This window comes from Lytechinus pictus, chromosome 8 (assembly GCF_037042905.1).
Source record: "Lytechinus pictus isolate F3 Inbred chromosome 8, Lp3.0, whole genome shotgun sequence".
Classification (NCBI taxonomy): Eukaryota; Metazoa; Echinodermata; class Echinoidea; order Temnopleuroida; family Toxopneustidae; genus Lytechinus; species Lytechinus pictus.
In genome coordinates this window covers 19555624-19575595 of record NC_087252.1, presented here as the reverse complement: position 1 = coordinate 19575595, position 19972 = coordinate 19555624, and the positions used below count along the sequence as shown (strand labels likewise).

The window sequence follows — 19972 nt, the reverse complement described above, 5'->3', positions numbered from 1 at the left end:
ACCCTCACTTATAACCCCACACTCACATCCCCTGCATACCCCACACTCACATCCCCTTCATACCCCAACACTCACATCCCCTAAATACCCTCACTCATACCCCACACTCTGATTCCCTGCATACCCTCACTCATAACCCCACACTCACATCCCCTGCATACCATCACTCATACCCCACACTCACATCCCCTACATGTCCTCCCTCATAACCCCACACTCACATCCCCTTCCTCATACACCACACTCACATCCCCTCACTCATAACCCCACACTCACATGCCCTCCCTCATTCTTCATGCACCCACACTCGCATCCCCTCCCTCGTACACCCACACTCACATGCCCTCCCTCATTCTTCATACCCCACACTCACATCCCCTCCCTCGTACACCCACACTCACATGCCCTCCCTCATTCTTCATGCACCCACACTCGCATCCCCTCCCTCGTACACCCACACGTCCTCCCTCATTCTTCATACCCCACACTCACATCCCCTCCCTCGTACACCCACACTCACATGCCCTCCCTCATTCTTCATGCACCCACACTCGCATCCCCTCCCTCGTACACCCACACGCCCTCCCTCATTCTTCATACCCCACACTCGCATCCCCTCCCTCGTACACCCACACTCACATGCCCTCCCTCATTCTTCATACCCCACACTCACATCCCCTCCCTCGTACACCCACACTCACATGCCCTCCCTCATTCTTCATGCACCCACACTCGCATCCCCTCCCTCGTACACCCACACGCCCTCCCTCATTCTTCATACCCCACTTTTTTTTTTTTTTTCAATATGTTTTTATTAAGGATTTCATTCAAATGAATTACATAAACTGCAGATAAATACAAAACAAAATACAAATCTTCATTTCATATCAACAAGGATATGCAAAAAAGTACATATATATTTACCAAGAACTGAAGCAAATAAGGACGGAATGAAACTCCTTAAAATTATACTTTTATATCTGAAAAAAAAAATAATAACTCAACTGAGTCCCCAACCCTCTATGTATTTCAATAATAATTAATGTTAAATGGCTATATAAATGATTTGCAGGAAAACAGAAATCAACCTAAATGTATTATCATTGCATCCCATTTTAAATCAAGCTTCAACATAACTTTACATAATTATACACACATACACACACCCACCTTAACACCCATACACACATGCACATACCACGCATACGTAAACAAACATAATATATACAAATCTGCACTCACATCCCCTCCCTCGTACACCCACACTCACTTGCCCTCCCTCATTCTTCATGCACCCACACTCGCATCCCCTCCCTCGTACACCCACACTCACATGCCCTCCCTCATTCTTCATACCCCACACTCACATCCCCTCCCTCGTACACCCACACTCACATGCCCTCCCTCATTCTTCATGCACCCACACTCGCATCCCCTCCCTCGTACACCCACACTCACATGCCCTCCCTCATTCTTCATACCCCACACTCACATCCCCTCCCTCGTACACCACACTCACATGCCCTCCCTCATTCTTCATGCACCCACACTCGCATCCCCTCCCTCGTACGCCCACACTCACATGCCCTCCCTCATTCTTCATACCCCACACTCACATCCCCTCCCTCGTACACCCACACTCACATGCCCTCCCTCATTCTTCATACCCCACACTCGCATCCCCTCCCTCGTACACCCACACTCACATGCCCTCCCTCATTCTTCATACCCCACACTCACATCCCCTCCCTCGTACACCCACACTCACATGCCCTCCCTCATTCTTCATGCACCCACACTCGCATCCCCTCCCTCGTACACCCACACGCCCTCTCTCATTCTTCATACCCCACACTCACATCCCCTCCCTCGTACACCCACACTCACATGCCCTCCCTCATTCTTCATGCACCCACACTCGCATCCCCTCCCTCATACCCCAGCTCTACCCATATTCCCAACACATCTCGTATCTCAAATACTCCCTCATCTATAACCCCACACACTCATTTCCTGTACACAGCCTCACTACCCCCACACCCACCCTCATTCATACCCCACACATGCATGCACGCCTCTACACACCCTCTTCCATTCCCCACACACGTAAACTCGCATCCTCTATATAGGCCTACCCATCGACACACCCACACTAACATATACAACTGCATCTATACCAAGTTCATACCCCCTGCACCCCATTCATACCTCACACACACACCCTCATCCATATTCCACATACCATCCCTCACACCCCTATCTATATCCCATACATGCACCCTGTACTCGCCCATATCTCCCTCAATACAACCATACCCCACACTCGCATATTCTCTCCCACACCCACTCTTTTTCAGCCCAAACTCATATGCGCTCCTTTCACATTTGGTACATCTGAAAGCACTGGTTCGAAATGGTTGCAAAAATTGATTATGATAATATAATATGAAAAAATCTTTAATTCAGATACATGAAAAATATGAGATGTTGGGGTGACAAACAGATTTCTCAACTGACAATAGCATACACAGACATATAGATGACTCTTGACCCATTGGCACTAATGAACTGTTGGGCAAGACAAAAGACTGTTCTGATGATCAAAGAGAGGAGGCTTGGTCAGAAAAGGGTCCTGTTTCAAAAAGAGTTACAGCTACGGCAACTTCCATGGTAACAGGGCTCATCAGCCAATCACAATCCATCTTACCACGGAAGTTACAATGGTTGTGAGGCTTTATGAAATGGGCCCAAGAAAGTATTTTAACCCAATGACTACCAATTCCTGAAATTTCCAAAATGCATTGAAAAGAGACCACATCCGTTCAAGTAGTTAGCAGGTTAAGAAAGGAACATGTGGGATAAAAGCTGCAAGATCAAAATTCCTACAAAGAACAAGGGAGCGTTTCATCAAAAGTTAAGTCTGACAAGTCAGATGTGAAAACTCCCCTATGATGTTGATTGGCTCAGAAGCACAATTCCCATGGGAAGTCCTCCCATGAAACGCACCTCAGGGACAATATGCACTGCTCGTGTAAGATGTCTGCCTTCTTCAAAATTGTTTTCCAACCTGTCGTAGTCTCGATGGGTTGACTATGAATAGCCCCCAAGGAAGCGAATGAACGGCAGCCAGTAAGAAAGTCACTAATAATCTCCATCACTATTTATTTCACTAGCTATGTAAATACACCATAAAAATATGAATAGTTGGAAGAAAATTCTTCTCCATTGATTTTGGACGTATGATTCCGCCTGAGGACAATGCCAAGGTTGGCAAACTGTTGGCCTGAGGCCAGTTTCAACTACATCACTGTTAAGTTAAACTCCTACAAAAATACTTTTTAAAATGATGATATGTTGTATCCATCATACACTCAAAACATACACGTACATGTATGCATATAATGATACAAAAGGTAGTTTAAAACATACTAATGAAATTTTTCTTCTGACGAATGCATTTCCTTTTATTTTTTCTTTTAACCCTAATTCTCCGGGGGGGAGGGGAGGGGCCATAATGGCCCCCCCTCGACAATTTTTGCGATATATCTGCTGCGCAAATTTTTTTTCCTCGCCGCTCAATGACTTTTTACTTTCAAGTCTCGCACAAATTTTGAGACCAAATTTGTGATGCCCGGGTACGCAACATTATGTAAGCGCATGTCAGACCCAAAATTGCTCATAAACGTGATTTCATGTACAAATCCAATGCAAATTGTGTAATTTAGCCAAAATTCATAAATGTATCATTATTTCTACTTTTACTGATAAAACTGAATTAATTTTGCCTTCTTTATGATCAGAATTAAGTCTGGAACGATTTCCATCAAAAAAACAATAAAAAATCAAAAAGTAAAAAAAAACAAAGAAATACATAAGAAATTAGAAAAACAATAAAATAAATAAGAAATCGGTCTTGGTACCAGAATTTTTTTCATTCACAATAGTTAGGAATGCTATAAAGAATATTTTCACCAAAAAATAGCATTCTAGGTGCTTTATTTAGTGAATCAGAGCAAAAAGTATGATTTCATGAATAAATTAGCATAATTAATTCATATAAAATAAAAATATATAAATTCAGTGAAATTTACCAATGCAACTGCGTAGATTACGTCATTCTCTACCATCATGCAAATTTTCGTTGTGATCGCGCAATCTGCGGCCGAGATCTTAAGGGGGGCCATAATGCCCCCCCCCCCCCCCCCCCGGGAATGACAAGAATCAAAATACCCCGGGAGATTTAGGGTTAAGGATGTTTCAAACATCAAATCTTATACTACCAAGAATCATTCATAATTTTTACAATCCTTAGCCAGACATTTCAGTTTAAAATAAATCTGAAAAGAATATCGATTAATGTTAAATAGTACTGGGATACAAACACAATGCATACAAATATTGAAAGACTGGGGTTAATGTTTACTAACACAAATGAATTTTACAAATAAAAATGAAGAAAATCTAAATCAAATAATAAAATATGGGTATAGTTTACAAGCACCATGTCACTAACATAAAGAAAATCATTGTTTTTTAAATTATTGTTTTCATTCTTTAAATGGTAAAATTGAATTGTGTTGCACTCAACCCTGGTGAGGTGAATGGGTACCTAGTAAGAATGTATTCCTTGGAATGCAGTACGTGCTTAGAGACTTCTGATAAGTGCTATATAAACAAGTATAATTATTATCAATCTTCTTTAAAGTAACATTAAGTATTATAATATATAAAAGAAAACAGAAGAAAACAAAAAGAACCAAAGATCTTAAAATCTCAAGTGTAAAATAGCATTTTGTTTTCTTTTACATTTGTTTTTTATACAGGTAAAATGTGTGGTAAGCTTTCCATCATGTCTTAGATTACATTTTGAATAAAAAATCATATACTAAATGACAAAGTTTAGTTTCTATAATGTAATTCAATAGCTACTTTTGCAAAAAGCCCTCACTATTAAACAAAATTATTCAAAATAAGAAAATTAATACATGAAACACATTTCAGTTTGCCATACATAATCTAAACTACCATCTACTTTTATCCCCGAAGCCCACTAACAAATAAATGACTAGGATTAGCTGAAAGCATTTTTAATATATTGATTCAAACTTATAAATGTAGTCTAGTATTAGTTACCTTATTCATGACAAAGGATTAAGACTGGGTTATTTTAGGAACGATTGAAAAGATGATATTGACCATCAGTGTTTAACCTTGGTGCTGGTGTTAAGCAAAGCAGTTGTGAAATATACACTAGATAATATGCAAGGGTGTCAGGCGACTTTCAGCAAGCCTCCGGCAATAAAGGTGCTTTGCGTCTTTTCGTTTGAAGCAGCTTTCCTGCACGGCTTTGTCTTTGTTGTAAGGTGAGAATTGCTTACTTGAAAAGCTGCTTGTGTGTTCATTGTGGCAAAATTAAGCTCTGACTCTTTGACAACTGCATGGAGTTGCCAATTTGAGGAAGGAAAGGCGATCAAACGATCCTTGAAAAAAACATTCCTTGTCATGAGTGGTGAAAGTCACTGAGAAGGTTGTCAAACATCTGGACACCGATAAGCATCTGATACAGAACAATCCAGCACAGGAGAACATAATGTTCCACCACTGCATTCAACACATGGGCTTTGATCTCCTTCACAATCTGTTACCGAAACAAAAAAAAAGAAAACTGCTGATTCATGCTGGTTTCTAAAGTCTTTGATTTCATAGGCCTGAATTCATAAAGGGTGATTTAAAAAACCATTGGTTGAACCGATGGTTAATGCAGATTTCCAGTATTAATCACGCTTAATCTACTGCATATATGATAAAATTACCAAATAAATAGTGATACACGCTTTTGTCACAGTGCGCCAAATTGACGCCTGTTTCCATAGTTGTGCATGCTATTTTACTCACGAGTCCACTGTTTAGAATTAATGAATCCACTGTTAAAAACAGTGGACTCATGAATAAACTAGCATTCAAAACCATGGCAACAGGTGTCAATTTGGTGCACTAAGACAAAACAGCGTATCAGTATTGGTATAAATAGATATCAATCAAGCGTACTTTATAGAGGAAATCTGCATTAACCATCAGTTCAATTAATGGTTTTCGAAACCACCTTTGTGGATTCAGGCCATGATAAATGCTCCCCCGAAATCCCGTAATTGCTGACAATCTGTTATTCTTGAAAGGATTTTCATCAAACCTTAATCAATGATTCCCAAAGTTTGCTGCTTACATTTACACCTAAGTCAAGTTGGCAGGATCGGCTCCCCTTTTTAACAGTTGCAGGTAAAAATAAGTGGACTTTTTCTTACCATGTAGTTCAGCTCTGACGCGGAACTGCAAACTGGTCTCGTCCATTGATGAATCCACGGGTACCATGATAGAAACATAGGCCTCATCACTTAGCACATAGAAGTCGTATATTCCGAATGGAATATCAGTCCCAAAATGTTCAATTTTAGCAACATGAGGATCAAAGAATGGATCTGTGCCAAAAAGGACTTCAGAGCCGGGACTGAGGACATAGGCTGTAGTCACTTCAAACAGGAGGACGTAGGAGTCGCTTGGAGCATAGAAACGCCATATGGCTTCCAGGTAATCACCATTCTCCTGAAGAACACCAATGACATTGTTAACTTCATGCCACTCATTATCCACTGGTACACTCACTTGTAAAGACAACACAGATGAAAAATATGTTAGTTTTTATTTTGTCACATTCTAGTTATATTTAGTTACGTTTGGGTCATATTCAGTTATTTTCAAATATAAATTACTTGTCCATCAGTTTGATTTAGTTACATTTTCGTTATGATTTATTACACTTAATTATATAGATGTTTATATATATATATATATATATATATATATATTTGTATATTATATAATTTATATTTAGTTATAAATAGCCAATTATATTAAGTTATATACAGGAATATTTTCTACAGTATAATGACTTGCATTTTATTTTGAGGGCGGGTTATTCTCTTCTATGAGCTACTTCTCATGACATTACTTGAGAAATTTCTTTACATTTTCCCCAATACATGTGCATAACAACTGAAGGGGGGTTCACAAAGAGTTAAGTATCACTTACATGTGCGTTATCACTTATATGTGCGTGTCAGCACCAAGCATGACTTTAAATCCTAGTTCAATCCTTGTGACACCCCCCTCAATTATACCTCTACATATTGGTATATTATCTTGAGAAATGAGATAGATTGAAATGAACTCCAAGTACTTCTGCTTTTGCATGATAACGTATTTAACTATGCAGCAGTTTAAGCGGGATATTTTGCAACTAACACAGGAAATTTATTATGTCGGGATCAAGGTAGGTAATGACCTATGATTTTGATTTTTTACAAGGAAATTAATCACATAGATATGAAGTTAACCTAATATAAAAAAACATGTACTTTTATCTGTCACACGATTCTTTAATTACTGTGAGAGAAAAAAATGGGACGCACAGACAGATGGACAACCCTAAAACATGATGACCCTGGCAACCAACTATGGTGGACAGAGGCATAAAAACTTAAATCAAAAGATAACAAAGGAAGATAGAGCAAGAGAAAGTGAGGAGACACAGTAAAAGAGGGAGCAATCTAGAAAGAAAGAGTTAATGAGGGAGGGGGAGAGAGAGTGAGAGAAATAGTGAATGAAGGAGGGAGGGGGAGAGAGAGATAGAGAAAGAAACCAGAGAGTGATAGATGGAAACAAAAAACGAACTCTAGCAAAATAAGAGAAAAAGAGGGAAAGATAGAGAGAATTGGTATGTAACCTTCAACTAACCATATGTGTCGGTAGGACTTGTAGAAGTGGTTGTAGTAGTAGGAGTAGGGGTAGTTGTAAGACTGGTTGGAGAACTCGTATCGGGACTAACTGTAGGACTGGTTGGGGAACTAGTATCAGGACTAACTGTAGGACCGGTTGGGGAACTAGTATCGGGACTTATTGTAGGACTGGTTGGGGAACTAGTAGCAGGACTAACTGTAGGACTGGTTGGGGAACTAGTATCGGGACTAACTGTAGGACCGGTTGGGGAACTAGTATCGGGACTTATTGTAGGACTGGTTGGGGAACTAGTAGCAGGACTAACTGTAGGACTGGTTGGAGAACTAGTATCGGGACTAACTGTAGGACTGGTTGGGGAACTAGTATCGGGACTAACTGTAGGACCGATTGGGGAACTAGTATCGGGACTTATTGTAGGACTGGTTGGAGAACTAGTAGCAGGACTAACTGTAGGACTGGTTGGAGAACTAGTTTCAGGGCTGTTTGTAGAACTAGTGGCAGGAGTGGTTGCTGTATAAAAGAATAATCAAAACATGTCAAGTCATGAAAGATGTACACAAATATTGAATGCTCAATGGGGCATGGTCAAACCTGTTCGCCCAGAGAGGATTTCTTCACATTGCTAATATGCAGAGAGTTGTGGATCGGGGGATAAGTCTCCGACTTGGCAAAAAGAGGTTTGTGGCTTCAAATCCCAGCCATGGTGTAATTTCCATTTGCAAGAAATTGATCCATATTATGCTGCACTCAACGCAGGTGAGGTAAAAATGTACCTGACAGGAAATTTTCAGGGTGGAATATATAACAAGGTCCGACATCACGCAACATCGTACTTAGAATATAATCGGTCACATGATGCCTTTTGAACCAATCACCATACATGATTAAATGTATGTAAAGCTATGAACAGCAAAGCAATTGAGTCTGGAGGACACTTCTAGCTGCATTCAGGCAAGTAACATGATTCCAGCCCCAGTCAATTGAACAGAGCATCACCACACCCCTTATACCAGAGAAAGTTTGATAGACAGTTACCTGTAGACCAATCAGAACGAGTTTAGATCACTCCCACCTTAAATTGTTACACCCCTAAAACTAATGATATAAATAAGACTTCTTGATTATTAGAGGAGAGAGAATACAGAAGAATACTAGACCCACACTCATCCAGATAGACTGACTGATTTCAAGACTTAGACGTCCATCAAATATTATCTTAACTTCACAATCTCAATCTGATACTTCTAAATTATTTTATATTCATCGTCTCCTATTATATCTGAATCTTCAAGTACTTCGAACTGTAGCTGAATATTGATAATTAAATACTTTGTGATTTTGAACTGTATAACTTTCTCAAAAGTTTCTTCATTACGCTTCCCTTCTTATAATTACCGATCCCAACACGACACTATTACGAGCACAGATAAAACTATATCCTAAGTCACTAATTTATGGTACACCTGTATACTGTCCACTGTTAAGAGTGTTGTGAATGACTATGCATTTGAGGATTCAGACTTCAAGATGCTTATAGTGGGCGCATCGTGGGCTAGTGGTTCTGACTCTCGCCTTTCAAACAGAGGGTCGTGGGTTCAAATCCAAGCCATGGCTTGTTTTCCTTCAGCAACAAATTTATCCACACTGTGCCATCCACCCAGGTGAGGTAAATGGGTACTGGCAGGAAGTAATTCCTCAAAAAGCTGTGCGCACCAGAATCGGTAGACTAGCTTAGCCGGGGGTAATATAGGAGCGCCTTGAGCACCTAGCAAGGTGGATATGTGCACTATACAAATCCTATATTATTTATTTATTTATGCTGAGATTCCTCTTCCATTCAAGCCATATATAAATTTTACAAGATGGTAATGCAGATTATTGTTATTTGATAAACCATTATATGTATGGTCAATAGATCTGGCATCAAAGGGATGGTCCAGGCTGGAGATCTTTATATCTCAATGAATGAGGGTAAAATTCACAAATCAAAATGCTGAAAATTTGATCAAAATCGGATAATAACGAAGTTATTGAATTTTAAACTTTTGCATTATCCGGTGAAACAGTTCTAGGCATGTATTTATGAATATAAGGTGGGCTGATGATATCATATCCCCACTTGTTCTTTGTATTTTATTATATGAAATTAGGTTTATTCAAAATTTTTCTACCAAGAACTAAAACAAATGGATGGACAATTGATTAAGTACATAATTTATTTATTGCCGCAACTTATTTCATCATAATGGAGACACATAATTTACACATTTATGATTTCATGTATTAACATAAGAAAAGGGAAGTGGGGATGTGACATCATCAGCCCACCTAATGAATATTCATGATGATGTGCATATAATTGTTTTCACAAAATATCAATAAACTTTAAAATTCAATAACTTCATTATTTGTTATCCGATTTTGATGAAATTTTCAGCATTTTTCTCTGTGAATTTTACTCTATTCTAGATATTAATATTTCCAGCCAAGACCATCCCTTTAACTAATTAACCGGTCATTAGCAATTCTTTCTTTTAGCTATAATAAATGGCTGTCACAGGATAGAATTCAGCAAATCATTTGATCTCTAAGCACTTCTTTGCCTTGTTGCTACCTGAAATGGCAAACTATGACCTAATTGTGTTTCTGGTATACTCACCGTTAGCTGTGACCCTGAACTTCACATAAGTATTCACATTCTTGGGGAAAGCAAGGAGAACAAAGCCTGTGCTGTTGGTCAAGGAGAAAGCCCTTAACGAGCTGATACTGTACTCGTACCCTGTTGCATCATAGTATGCTCTGTTATTTGGACCAGATGCTGGATCTTCACCCGCTCCAGCAATGATGCGCAGGAGAGGGATAAGCTGAGGTGCATTCTCAGACCATGTGAAGTTCAACAGCTCCATATACAGTGTTGCACCAGGATCGGAATAGAAGACGTAATGGTAGAAGTCGTAGAACTCGCTGGCCCTTGTGCCGCGATCTTCCACGGCATCTCCTGAACGTTGTTCGATTGTGATCCATTCATCAGCTGTCACATCCACCGGTACTATGATTGGAAAAGACATTCAGAAATATTTGTAATGATTACCCGAAATTGCCACTCCACAAAATGATTCTAAATACGAGAAAGATGGGTTATCGGAGGAAAATAAGATACTAAGGGCACTTGTCACAATCATGATGCACAAAAAATGCAAACTACATTTTAATATCACTGCACAACTTGCCGCTATGTGGACAAAAACAATGGGACACTGCAGAGACAACTAGTACAGACTTTCGCTAATGATAATTTGGGTAAAAATAACAGACAACCTGTGAAGTGTATATTAAAAAAATTCTGCATGGATTAAAGCCGGTTAAACTTTGTGGATCGGCAAAAAAAGATATGCACTGCAACAAATGTTACTGTTTTATTCTCAATCACATTTTCCAAATATTTCAATCACTTGTTACATTCTAGTTGTGGCTGTGCGCCATCATTTTGACGGATAAAAAGTCTTATGAATACCAGTTGAATTTCTCCTGAAGATGAAAAAGTCTACACTGAGATCACCTGGGTCTCTGCTAAAGAATGAAAATAAAATTCTTACTGATACAATTTTCGGTTCTTCTGAAGAATAATAATACAATTATTACTCATATAATTTGAGTTTCTCCTGAAGAATGATAACAAAAGTTTTACTGATAAGAATGAGAACAGAAATCTTACTGATATAATTTGATTCTCTGCTGAAGAATAATAACAAAAGACTTACTGATAAATTCCGAATCTCTGCAGAGACTTTCTGCTTCATCTGCTCCACCATAGCAATTATCATAGAAGTCACAAACCACAGAGTCATAAAGGCAAGTGTAATATCCTGGGCACTTGAAACAATCTATAACAAAAAGATAAAAACAGAAATTGATACAAAGATATTATTACATTATAACCACTGTAAATTTTCATCAAATCCTACTGGGGCTGAACAATTAATTACCTCATACCCTTCTCTTATTAAAATATGCAACAAAGTCTAATGATAATGCAACTGATTTTGGATGATTGCAACTTGCAAGTCCTTATTCTGGAGCAAAGGCCAAATGGGTTTCAAGTCGTAACCAATTGAACAACTGCAATGAGGTCAGTAGATATCCAATTTTACATGTATTCTAGTATAGGATGACAGCATAGTCACAGATGTTAACACAAGTATTTGCAAGAAGATTTACATACAGGGCTTTAAACAATAAGATGCTCCATGTCTCATATTTGTATCAAATTTCACGTTTTATTCCAACATCATATTCCAGATCAATCATAACCATATGGAGTCTGTTAAAGTGGCTTTTACACAAAAAGTGTATATACCTGAATCACAAGCAAATTCATCTTCTCCGCCAGCACAGTCAATCTCGTCATCACAGTAATCATGAGGATATAGACAAGACGATTCATTCAATGCGCAGGAAAAATCACACACACCTGGAAAAGTAATAATCCATGTTATAATGATAATATTGACTGTTTTAACAGTTTATAGTTTCTTGTATAAATGTACCAATATGAATAATCAATGAGGATAGTGAAAATGATGATTGAATGAAGGGCCAGAATATTTTTTACACTGTTGAAACAAAATCACGCTTGATACTGGCTGATAGCGAAGGTTATAATAATACTACTGGAAAAAAGATGTAGTGCATGTTACAAGGATCTTGACCGTTAACAAAGGTTATAGTAAGTATATACATACATTTACCAATATGATTAAAGGGGAATCCAGCCTTGGCCATAAAATGTTGTGTTGGGAAGGAGAAAAATAAATTAAACAGAATGGTGAAAGTTTGAAAGAAACCGGACAAGCAATAAGAAAGTTATAGCTGCTTTGAAATTGAGATCACTAATACTATGTAGATTTCAAATTGGCAACTGCGTAAGTAAGTTATGACAAAGGGCACGGACAACTTTCCCATAGGCCATGTACTTTATTATCAGGGATTTGTGGTTTTCTCCTAAGTACCCATTCCCCTGGGGCAGTAATCTAAATATAACCCAGGTAGTATATATTGTTGTATGTCCTCATGAAAGAAAAATAAATTTGAAATAAAACTTTTGGGAAAAATGACATTTTCGCCATAATATGTATTGGAGTACATGGAAGAGTAGTCCTTGCCTTACATCACTATGACATCCCATATGCGGCCAATTTGAAGTCTACATGTGTATAGAGATTACCAATATTTACAACTGTTAAAAATTCATAACTTTCTTGTTGTTTGTCCAATATTGTTCAAACTTTCACCTATCAACTTGTCTGATTTTTTTTTTCCTTATAAAAACAAGTTTTTATTTGGGTTGGATTCCCCTTTAATTTATGAAGATACACATGATCATTTCAAGGCACAGGAAACATCACACACTGTTAGAAAAGTGTAATCCATGTTACAATGATGATATTGACTATTATTAACCGTATCAGACATCTGAGCAGGGCAACTTTGATACATTGTTGCCTGCTTAAGACTGGGATCAAATGGCCGGTCAATAAATTTCCAATTGTTTATCCACGGGCCCAATTTATTGCCCGCTCAGGAAAGTCAATGAGAAAATGCGTGGAAATGTAGCGGGCAATAAAGCAGAGCTAACATCCGGGTATTCTACGCGTTTTTGTACGCGTCCTTGAACCGCGCAGTGCTATACGTCATAATGGTAATCAAGTTGAGACAATGCTTGATACTGCGTCCCTAGGCCAGGGACGCATCATTTCAATAACGTCACAATGGTAAAGTTCAAAGGCCCAGTCTGCTCAACATGACAAACTAGATTCTCATTCTTAAACTTCAAAATATCTAAATTTTAACGATCTTTGCTCTAGATGTCTGATTTGGTTAATAGCAATGTTGACTGGCCTGGGGGCGAAAGGACATATATCGCCCTCACTAAATTGATATCACCCTCGTCTACGACTCGGGCGATATTAATCTAGTATGGGCGATATATGTCGTATCGCCCCGAGGCCAGTCAATATTGCTTTATTATAAACACAGAGGTTATAGTCATTATATACATTTTACCACTATGAATAATTCACGAAGATAAATATGATCCACAGTCCTTATATAAATACATTTTTAATATTACTCATTGAAGATAGAGATAAAGACAATCCATTGAATAGGTATGATATATTACACACTGTTGAGAAATATAATGCATGCCATAGTAATAATATAAACAATCATAGTAAGCTTGAATTCAATCCATAAAGAATTTGCATATTTTTTACCTTTCTTTACCACAATCATCATCAGCACCATCACCAAAATCATCAACACAATCATTATCAAATTCACCCCCTACCTCATCCGCATCGATCACCATCTTTCATTAGTTTCATCCCCACCATCCCATTCAAGCAATTCTCCTTACCCTCATCACAATTTAATTCGTCTTCCTGACTATTGACGCACTCATATTCTCCATTACATAGGTCAGTTTCCAGGTTAACACAGTGAGGTGATCCATTGCATAGACTCTCAGTCTCGTCACAGGCTGAGAACAAAAGAGAAAATATGGTGTGTTTTTTCTTAGATATTTTATTGTTATTATGATGGAATGTCTTTAAGAATATGATTGTGATCATTCTAAAAGAGAAGCATTAATCAAATGATGTAGGAAGTCAAATTAGCAGAGCTTAGTAGCAGTTGATGAAAACAAGAACTTTCCATTCATTCCAGCACATATTGATAATAATAATAATAATAATAATAATAATAGCGGTATATTTACCCAGGGTAGCCGCTTCAGTTCCGAAAACTGTTCTCCCAGCGGGCCCTGCTATTATTACCCCGGCTTTAGCTGGGCTGCCTAGGCGCTCAAGCATTCAAGGAATTAATCCTGCCGGATACCCATTTACCTCACCTGGGTCGAGTGCAGCACAATGTGGATAAATTTCTTGCCGAAGGAAATTACGCCATAGAAAATGATGATCATTTTGGAAACTAGCACTTATTTTATGTAAAGAACCCATGACCTCTTGACAAATTTTGCAAAATATGGTACCAAAAGATAAGATTTTTTTTTAAATAAGATAATGCATGTAGGTTCTTATTGCCATACTACTACAGGTATGTACAATCTATCTTGAACATTTGACAGTATGTTTGCCATGTTTTGAAATTCTACTCATAATTGGATTAAATTTTTTTCAAAATGCCATGCAGCTAGATCTCATGCCTGCACTAGCCCCAATCATGGGAAATTATTTTTTTCTTCAAAATTCTTACCAATTGCTGTAACCCGAAGCTGAATAGAAGCATTCACATCTTTTGGAATACCAATGAGTCCATAACCAGTGTTACTCCGAAGCGAGAAGTTAGGGGAGCTACTTAGGGACCCACTATAACCATCTCCATATAAGAATGCAACGTTAGACGATTTATCTGTGGGGTCCTCTCCGGAGCCAGCATAGACAAGGAGGAGAGAGGCAAGTGGGCCATCAGACCAAGTATAGTTCTGAATCTCCATGAAAAGGGTCGTGCCTGGATCCCCACGGAACACGTAGTGTGTGAAATCAATGAAGTTGCTTGCCGGGGTGTTGCGATTCTCCACGTTTCCAGACATCACAGTAATATCAACCCATTGCCCGGTTGATACCAGCACATTCTCTTGGGTGGGCCAAAAGAAAATGAAAATCACATGCAAGACATTGCTTTTAAACACAAACACAAGTAAACATTTTTGTGTGAATATAAAAGCAAAGACAGTTGAAAACAAACACGATGTCAAATACAATTTTCCAATATTTCTGGCATAGCGCTTTGTCAAGAAATGACAAAATATGACATAAATATATATATATATGCATTTATATTGGAAAATTTATACCTATTATATATCTGAATAAATATCATCATTCCATGACAAGGGCTATGCATGAAATGTTGGCTTTTTTCTTTTAGAAACTTTAAAATCGTTTTCACCCGTATTTGAAGAAAACTCACTATCTCAAGGGCACTACACAAATTCCACTCAGTCAAACGTGTTTATGCAAGCTAGCTTCAATAATCTTTACTAAACCCATGTAAATAATTACAAGATTCGTTCAATCACAGAGAGGTTATAGCCCCTCACATCAGTTGGTTTCTAAAATCCAAAGTCACAAAATGGCAAAAGAAAGACCAATGAAAATGAGATTCAACAAACTTTCCAGTTTATAAGCCAGTTCGTAGTTCCATTCTGCGCATGATCAGAAGTAGGTCATTTGTACTAAAGTAACATGGTGGTTTAATATTTGATGAGATAAGCACCAACTTTGATGTCTTGATTATTCATATATTCTTTTGAATCATGCTTTTCGATAGATCCACAAAAAAACAACAATGCGTCCACTAACGACTAATATTTCCCAGTTGGCCAAGTACAATGTTATAACATACTAACGCATCCAATGTTGAAATGTATCAAATACCTTAATGGATCGAGTGTTCATTGGGTCGCTTTTCTAGACATCTTCATCAATTTCTTTATCCTGCTATGTAATTCATGCTTACATGTACATGATACCTTTCTTTGTAATCTGCCTATCTTAATGAAAGAAAGGAAAGGTCATTTGACCAAAGTTGCCCATGAGGTAACTACAAACTGGTCTTATTACACATGTCCTTTACGGGCATGTTTAAGTGATTGCCTTTAATCATGCACAAAGAAGCTAAAGGAAGTTAAGATAAACATTTTAAATGACTGGATCAATCACACACAGATCCCCCAGGCTTGACCAGGTGAGTGTATCATGAAAGTTGTCAGCAATGGCTAAATTGTCAGTACGGACAATTTCAACAAAATTTTTGGTTTTGATTGACTCAAAAGCACTGGCCTCTGACTGTTTCTATGGTAACTGTCAGAGAATGACAGCTTGTCCGTGCCGACAACTTTCATGAAACGGTCCCCTGTTAAGCGGGGGATGATTTGAACACGGTGCATATCTGTGTGTATCTCACAATGCGACTGACCAAATGTTAGACTTACGGATGAATTCAGAATGTCTGCACAGATCCTCCGATTCATCTTCCCCTCCTGAGCATTGGCCAAAGAAGTCACAGACCGTACTATCGTACTGACAAGAGGTGCTTCCCTCACAGGCAAAACATCCTATACATGAATGAAAATAATAATAATTCAAATTCATACATGTTTGAAAGAGAATCATGAATCTAAATTGTTGCAAAAATGGACCAGGCAGTGACAACAAGAACAGATCCTAGAAAATGTGGACAAGCAGAAATCAGATTAATGAAATTCTTCTGTCTTGTTTAAAGTATTCAAGACCAAGTTGCAAGTTGATCAGTCTAATGAATATTTTAGTAGAAGCAAGGGTACCAATAAGGATGACCTCAAACTCAATCCGAGGATCGAGTCATGAAAATAAGTCATGGGACTATTGCTGAACCCAACTTGTCAAAAATTTGTGCTGCATCTTTTGGCAAGAAGCCCGCTGTGATAGTGCTACATGCATCTTGCCATTGCAGCTTTCCGAATTCCCCATTATTTTGTCTATGTTGAAATGTGAGGATTAAAAGTAGAAGGCTGATTGCAGGATTACACCAGGAAAAACAAGGCTACAACGTTTGATGCGCTGCCTAAAGATGCTCATAACTTATGTGAAATTGCTACCAAATAAAATTCACTCTTGTGTTTAACAAGGTTTTCCCTAATATTTTAACTAAATAACATTTTTCAATTTCATTATTGAGAATCTAGATTGGGACCCAAGGACATGTTCCAGATGTACATGCCAAATTTCCAAGGACGACTGTTAAGCAGTCCCTAAGAAATGCTGGGTGATGAAATGAAAGAGAATAAGATGAGAAAGGAGACTCTTACCTGTACAGTTGTATTCATCCGTACCACCTGGGCAATCATAGTTTCCATCACATCCAAAAGCAGTATAATTAAGACAGATTGAATCATCAAAGTAGCATGGGTATAGACCTTCTGGGCAAACTGTTGATAGTAAAAGAAAAAATAAACATTCAGACCCTATGCGAGTGAACAAATAAGATTGTGTAGGAAGCATTAATTTGGCTGTGGGTATGTGCACTGTGTAAGGGAAATTATTAACATTCAGATAGAAGATTCATATAGTAATGTGGAAGGGGCTGGGATCATCAACAAGTGGAACGCCTCTGGCAGTCTCGCCTGCATTACGCAATTTAATATAGCAGCAGTGCTAACTTTGAAAACTACAATAAAATAATCATTCACAAAAACACCATTCATATAATGACATAATACCACGTTCATTGACCATAGATGACATTTGAACGGTGACTTAAGACTTGTCAAATACACCCATGTCCACATTTCATTCACTCTATCCATAAACTTTCAAAGTTATGATGGAAATTCAACAATTACCCCAACATGGCCTAAGTTTATTGACCTTAACTGACCTTTGACCTTGGTTTTGTGACCTGAAACTCACAAGGGATGTTTAGTGATACTTGATTACTCTTATATCCCAAGTTTTATGAAATAGATCCATAAACTTCAGAGTTAGGATGGTAATTCAACAAATACCCCCAACACGGCCAAAGTTCATTGACCTTAAATGACCTTTGACCATGGTCATGTGACCTGAAACTCGTACAGGATGTTCAGTAATACACGATTCCTTTATGTCCAAGTTTTATGAACTAGATCCATAAACCTTCAGAGTTAGGATGGTAATTTAACAAAGACCCCCAACACGGCGAAAGTTCATTGACCTTAAGGACGTTCCACAGTTATGTTTGTGCGCATCATGATCTGCGCATAGTTTACACTCTGCGCGCTGACGTCACAATGGATGAACTGGCAATTTAATCAGCTGTAGGTATTGTGAGCTTATTTTTCTCCTTATCTGCATGCACTAACTGCAGATCTGATGTGTTATTTTATGAAGCTAATAAACTGGAATTATTCCATGGACCATTTTTTTATTCCTCTACAATTTCAAAATAGTTTCTCTGTAGTGCTGCAAAGTATGATGAATATGACCCCGAGTTTTGAATAAATGCAATGGGAAAGTGGTTTGGAATTTTCCCTCACATAGATACTGCTTTTGGCGCGTTTTCGGGTGTTTTAAGAAGCAAATTTTCTCTAATAAGAGTGATGATAGTTTGAAAACAGCTGACATGAACCCATATTTTTTAATGTTTGCACCTCTTAGGTATACCTTCCTCTACAACTTGGCGAAGTTTGGTGAAAATGACATAGGTTTTGAATAAGTTGCAGCATTTCTTTAACTTCTCAAGTTTGTTATTGAAATTGGAAATTTTTGAGGTTGAGTATCTTTCCCGCAATTTCTAAGAACTGAGAGTGTTGTTAGACTTAAATGAGCAAACAATTGACAGCAATATAGACAGATTATCCATCTTACGGATACAATTATTAATCATATTGCAAAATTTGATGAAATTTTCATGGATTTTGACTAAGTAATAGGGCTTTAAACTCATTGTTGTGATCTCGTGAGGTCTAAAAATGCCAAATTCTTTTGGATGCGTAATTCTTAAGAACATCATCCATTTTGGGTTAACTTTGAAGCTCTATAGCAAAAAATCAAGCACATGGACCCATGTAAATTTGTGCATATTTGGAATATTCAGGTGCTAAATTATCTATGTGCAAAGTATGATGAAAATGACATGGAATTTCAATGTTTGGGAGCAAGACTACCGAACCATTCACACTTTAGACGGTATTAACAGACTTTTGCTTGTTTTCGGCGAATTTTGGGCTGTTTTAAGCCAACTCGCAATACTTTGGACGCTGATAATTTGAAAACGAGCACATGGACCCCATAGTTTAAATGTCTTAACTTCTTCAGAATATATTCTTCTTCTAATTTAGCGAGTATGATGAAAATAACATGGATTTTGAATGTTTGGGAGCAGGACTAAGGAACCATTCGTATTTTAGACATTTTGGACGGTATTAAACTTTTGCCCGTTTTAGGCGTATTATAGATTGTTTCAAGCAAACTCGCAACACTTTGGACACTGATAGTTTTTAAAAGAGCACATGGACCCCATATATTTAATATTTTAACGTCTCTAGAATATATTCCTCTACAAATCTAGAGAGTATGATGAAAATGACATGGATTTTGAATGTTTGGGAGCAGGACTAAGGAACCATTCGTATTTT

The 19972-nt window shown here is 38.0% G+C and overlaps 1 protein-coding gene across 2 annotated transcripts in view; it reads right to left on the bottom strand.

The window, feature by feature from the left end:
- Positions 1-2430: 2430 nt before the first annotated feature.
- Positions 2431-19972, bottom strand: part of LOC129267069 (uncharacterized) — a 76885-nt gene continuing 59343 nt past the window's right edge. The window contains exons 32-41 of one of the 2 annotated variants that reach the window (XM_064103725.1): positions 17666-17785; positions 16811-16933; positions 15070-15450; positions 14213-14335; positions 12152-12265; positions 11556-11678; positions 10454-10843; positions 7792-8304; positions 6303-6659; positions 2431-5638 (exon numbers count right to left, since the gene is read on the bottom strand). In XM_064103725.1, coding sequence (XP_063959795.1) covers positions 5532-5638; positions 6303-6659; positions 7792-8304; positions 10454-10843; positions 11556-11678; positions 12152-12265; positions 14213-14335; positions 15070-15450; positions 16811-16933; positions 17666-17785 — 2351 coding nt within the window. In that variant the 3' untranslated portion in view covers positions 2431-5531. The remainder of the gene's footprint in view (positions 5639-6302; positions 6660-7791; positions 8305-10453; positions 10844-11555; positions 11679-12151; positions 12266-14212; positions 14336-15069; positions 15451-16810; positions 16934-17665; positions 17786-19972) is intronic. The other variant, XM_064103726.1, reaches the window with a different exon arrangement.